The sequence below is a fragment of the Fulmarus glacialis genome, unplaced genomic scaffold, assembly GCF_000690835.1.
Source record: "Fulmarus glacialis isolate BGI_N327 unplaced genomic scaffold, ASM69083v1 scaffold39393, whole genome shotgun sequence".
Classification (NCBI taxonomy): domain Eukaryota; kingdom Metazoa; phylum Chordata; class Aves; order Procellariiformes; family Procellariidae; genus Fulmarus; species Fulmarus glacialis.
The window spans coordinates 1-4,461 of NW_009204336.1; the positions used below are offsets into that span (position 1 = coordinate 1).

Sequence of the window (4,461 nt, forward strand, 5' to 3'; positions counted from 1 at the left end):
TCTCCATCTCTTCTGCAATTTTGTGACAGGTCTGCATTACCAAGAAGGAAAATAACTGTCCAAGGAGGAGCTTTTCAAAAGACTTCAGTAAGACTTGAACTAGCAGGACTCCTTCCCTACCTCTTAATACACTTGCCTTCTGTCAGCTCCTTCTTTTGTAACTGCAACATCCTCTTCTGGCCAGTGAGCTGAAGGGAAGGCCCGAGGGCTGTGTTGTGCAGCCTGCTGAAAGGAGTCTGCTAAAGCTCGGCTGGCACAAGGCATTCAGGGAATGGCTGCTGCAGAGGCTCTAACAGCATCGTTTTCTAAATGCATTATATTTAATCACTGTTGCATAGACCAAGCCTGACTCTGTACACTGTGTAAACAAAACATAGCAAAGGCACATTCTTTTTCTTAACATCTTTCAGCAACAGTGATACTTAGGATTACTTCTTACTCAGGAAGAATGAAATACTTCTTCTATCTGTCACAGTAGATGAGCATTTGTGGTCCTTCCTCTGTTATATGTCTCTGATTCCAGCAGTCAGAGATCTAGGAGCTCCCTGAGCCAGAGGTGCTATCTGGACCGCCGTGTTTTATTGTCACCTCTGGACCCATGATCCATTAATTCCTCCCATTTCTTTTTTAAACTCATTTATACTTTTGGTCTCTACTGTATTTTCTGGCAATAGATTTATTTATGTATTATGTGGAAAAATACTTGCACTTCTTTTTAACCTTTCATCTGATAATTTCACTTAGAGCTGCATAAATCTTACATTCTATGGAATAGCTGCTAGTCATTTCCAGCTTGCTTTCTTTTCATTATTCATGGCTTTTGGCTTATCACAGTCCTCCTAAATGGATTTTACGTGAAGTGATTGTGTGGTCTTTGTTTTATAACCTTTTGTCGCTTGTCAACTCACTGACAGATCAAGTAGAAAAATCACCTTCCTTAAGTGAAAGAGGAGGCTCCAGCAGTAGAGATAGCTGTGGCTCAACTTACTTCTATCCTGTTCAACCATGAGCCAAGTCACTTAGCCCATCGGCACAGCTCCCTGTCTGGAAAAGGGGAGCGTGTGTCGGAGGACCAGTCTCCCAGACCAAGCAGCTCTGTTCAGTGACTCACAGGCACTCAGATATGAGTGACATGGTCTGCTCAGATGTCCAAACACGGCCCTTCCTTACCGCTCAGCAATGTCAGGTTTAATCAATCGTTTAACTATCTGGGAAGAGAAGTGCTGTTACTGTTATGACTCTGTTGTTCTGTATGCCCTAAGACTCGCATAACTTGTACTATTTATGGTACTGTGTAAATTCGAGTAGGAGATGAGTGAGCTGGGGAGGAGAAAAGTTAAATAATGCATTAAGTAGAATAGCAGAAACTATATGCCAGAGACTACAATAGCATAGGGAATACAAAACACTTTACAGTTATGCAGCATTTCTCTTTAGTTGTTCTTGAATGATGACATAACTCAGCTATAAAACATGTCTGAGTGGTATTTTGTTGTGTTTGCACTTTAGAATGGAATGTAGCTGTAAATCATGCACAGTGCACTGAAAATTTGACTACTGTGTTTTTGTTCTGTCCTGTGTTCTTACTCATAGGATATCAATAACTAGAGTGACAGCTGACATTTCTCTTGCTAAGAGGTCTGTTCTAAATAATCCAAGCAAGAGGGCAATAATTGAGCGGTCAAATACAAGATCCAGTTTAGGTAAGACATTGACACAGATGTAATTCTGAACATGGTTCCATACTGGAGGAAAGTGACAGGATTTCAGCCTTCAAGATGTCATCAGTTCTGCAATTTTAAATGTGTCTACAGCATTTTAATGTATAATTCTGAATTTCACATACTCAAATGGGAGACAAATTTTTCCTGACTGAGGAGTGGCAACAGAGCACTGCGTTAGCCTCGCGTTAAGCAATTACCTGGGCTAGAGCAAGCAGTGTTACAGCTGCTATTTGCAAAAGATGAGTTAGGGGCCTGCAGTCACAATATGGGTTCAGTGCTGTTTCCTTCCAAGGTGAGTTGGCTTTTAATTCCACACCACAAGGTGCCAAAGAGCTTTGACCTTGTCCAGCCAAGAAGGAAATGTTGCTCCTGACCCTGGGACTGGTTTTGTATTTAATCTTGAACAGCTTCAGCTTCATTTTGCTGTCTAGCCACGAGGCTCTGGGTCTTCCCACCCTCTCCTCACAGTGTCATGACTGCTGGGTTACACTGGCCTGATGAATTCTTTTCTTTCACAAGAGTGGAAATTTGTGTGTGGTATATGCATGCCAATAACTACCTAGGAGGTAGGAGGAGTTGGTTTTCAGTCTTCTCAGGATGGGCCTGATGCATTTTTTTCTTTCACAAGAGTGGAAATTTGTGTGTGGTATATGCATGCCAATAACTACCTAGGAGGTAGGAGGAGTTGGTTTTCAGTCTTCTCAGGAAGAAAAGGCTCTTAAACCCAATTCTCTGACATCCTGAGTGACTGACTGAACTAGAGATACAGGTCATAGGAAGCTTCACTTCTAGTTGGCATTCTAGTACAGGAGTAGGCACCCCAAAATTAAGTGCCGCAAAGGTGAGTACTACATCTTCTTGTGCCTGTGAACATGCGTTGCTTTCTGGAACAGCTCTTAGGCAAATTAAATGCATGCGAGTTGCTGACATACAGCTCTTTTGTGCTTTGGTGGTAGAACTTACAGGCTTCAATTTCTGCTGAGTTTATCTATTTAAAATTCGTCACATGCATGTGAATGATTAAGAAGGGTCAGAACAATGAATGTCAGAAATATAATTTACATGGAAATAAATCTCTTCTTTTTCTTCAGACAAAAGTGCTTTGGTGTGAACATTGCCATTAGTGTCTTTTTAAATAATACCCTGTCAATTATTTAACTTAAACAATTTTTTGTGGTTATAGAATTAGGAGGTCACAGTTCTGCTTTTCATACAGACTCTTGTTTAAGTTAAATCAGAATTACAATCTGAGAACAAAAAAAGTTTTAAGAAATATCCATACATCACTTGCTGTCGAAAATAAAAAATCTTATGACTCCTAAGCTATTTAGCAGATTTGGAAAATATGCTTGAGTCTATTTTGTGTTAATAGAAACATGCATTTAATTGTGCCAATGTTTAAATACACTGATACTATAAAGGAACATAGTATGTATGTATTTTCAAGCAACAGAATTGTCTTAAGTGTAATATTTATTTAAAAAATTGCCTTGAGTAATAGGTTATTTTATAGAAATTAGAGTAATTCACATATGGAGTTCATATGTGAATGTATACAGTCTATGAAAATAAATGGGTGATGATATTTTTGTCTAAGTAATGCTGGGGTTGAATGGCTTTCACCTGTTTTGTTTTCCTTTACTAGCTGAAGTACAGAGTGAAATTGAAAGAATCTTTGAGCTGGCAAGGTCCTTACAACTGGTTGTCCTAGATGCAGACACTATCAATCACCCTGCACAACTTATCAAGACATCTTTAGCACCAATTATTGTCCATGTTAAAGTGTCTTCTCCAAAGGTAATGTATCTCACCCTTAAAATATGTGCATTTGAGAGGGACCTGGAGGGCAGTGTGGGAGTGAGTATCTGCACCTGAAGAAACTAAGAGTGAGGTGGAGAGAAAAAAAGTGACATTTTTAGATCAAAGGCTTCACAAGTGCAGTTTCTTTTTTCTGCCCTAAACCTTAACCTAGCCTTGGGCTGAGCCTTAGACAAGGCACCTACCAATTCAGTAGACAAAATTCCTGAGGAGCAAATTCTTTCTGTAGCTCTTGGTTCCCCTTGGCAGTCCCTTTGCAGCCCCCCTACCGCAACACAGCTGTAGTTCTGGGTTGACTCACTCCAAGCCCTAACCTTAGGCTGAGCTTCAGAAAGACACCCAGCCCTTTGCCCACTTCCCAAGCAGTTAATGATGGTTTTCCGTTGATCACAAACAAAGCCTGTCTGCTTTTGTCTGTGGCTTCCGCCTGGGGCATGTTGATACACCATCTACAGCTGGGTCTGGACCGGTGTGGCCAGGCTGCTGGCCACCTCCTGCATGGAGCATAAATGCAACTGTTGCTCTGGAGTGCAGCACAGACCCTACCGCGACCATGGCTGTTAGTGCAGAAGGGGGCCTGGAATCACGACGGAGACTCTGGGTCTCATGGAATCAGCACAGCAATGGTGGGATGCTGCCCAGCAGCTGCTGGAGTGACCACCATGGCACATCAGAGATATCTGCAGAGAGCCATGTGCCAGTTCTTGGTGCAGGTGACCAGCAAGTAATGGGGGAGGTTCTGCTGGACCTGCTACTGTGGGGAAAAAGGAAGAACTGGACAGAGTTGTGAAGGTCCAGGACAGCCTTGGCTCCAGCAACCATGAGATGGTGGAATTTAAGATCCTGAGAGAAGTGTGCAGTACAAATAACAGAATTGTAGACCTGGACCCTAAAACTGGCTTGTTCAGGGATCTGTTCA

General features: G+C 41.9%; 1 protein-coding gene across 1 annotated transcript in view; it reads left to right on the forward strand.

Moving 5' to 3' along the window:
* Positions 1-1,593: 1,593 nt before the first annotated feature.
* The window catches only part of LOC104074730 (voltage-dependent L-type calcium channel subunit beta-4), a gene marked incomplete at its 5' end in the record, with an annotated part of 16,976 nt that continues 14,108 nt past the window's right edge, over positions 1,594-4,461 (forward strand). The window contains 2 exons of the mRNA XM_009574953.1: positions 1,594-1,703; positions 3,370-3,521. Coding sequence (XP_009573248.1) covers positions 1,594-1,703; positions 3,370-3,521 — 262 coding nt within the window. The remainder of the gene's footprint in view (positions 1,704-3,369; positions 3,522-4,461) is intronic.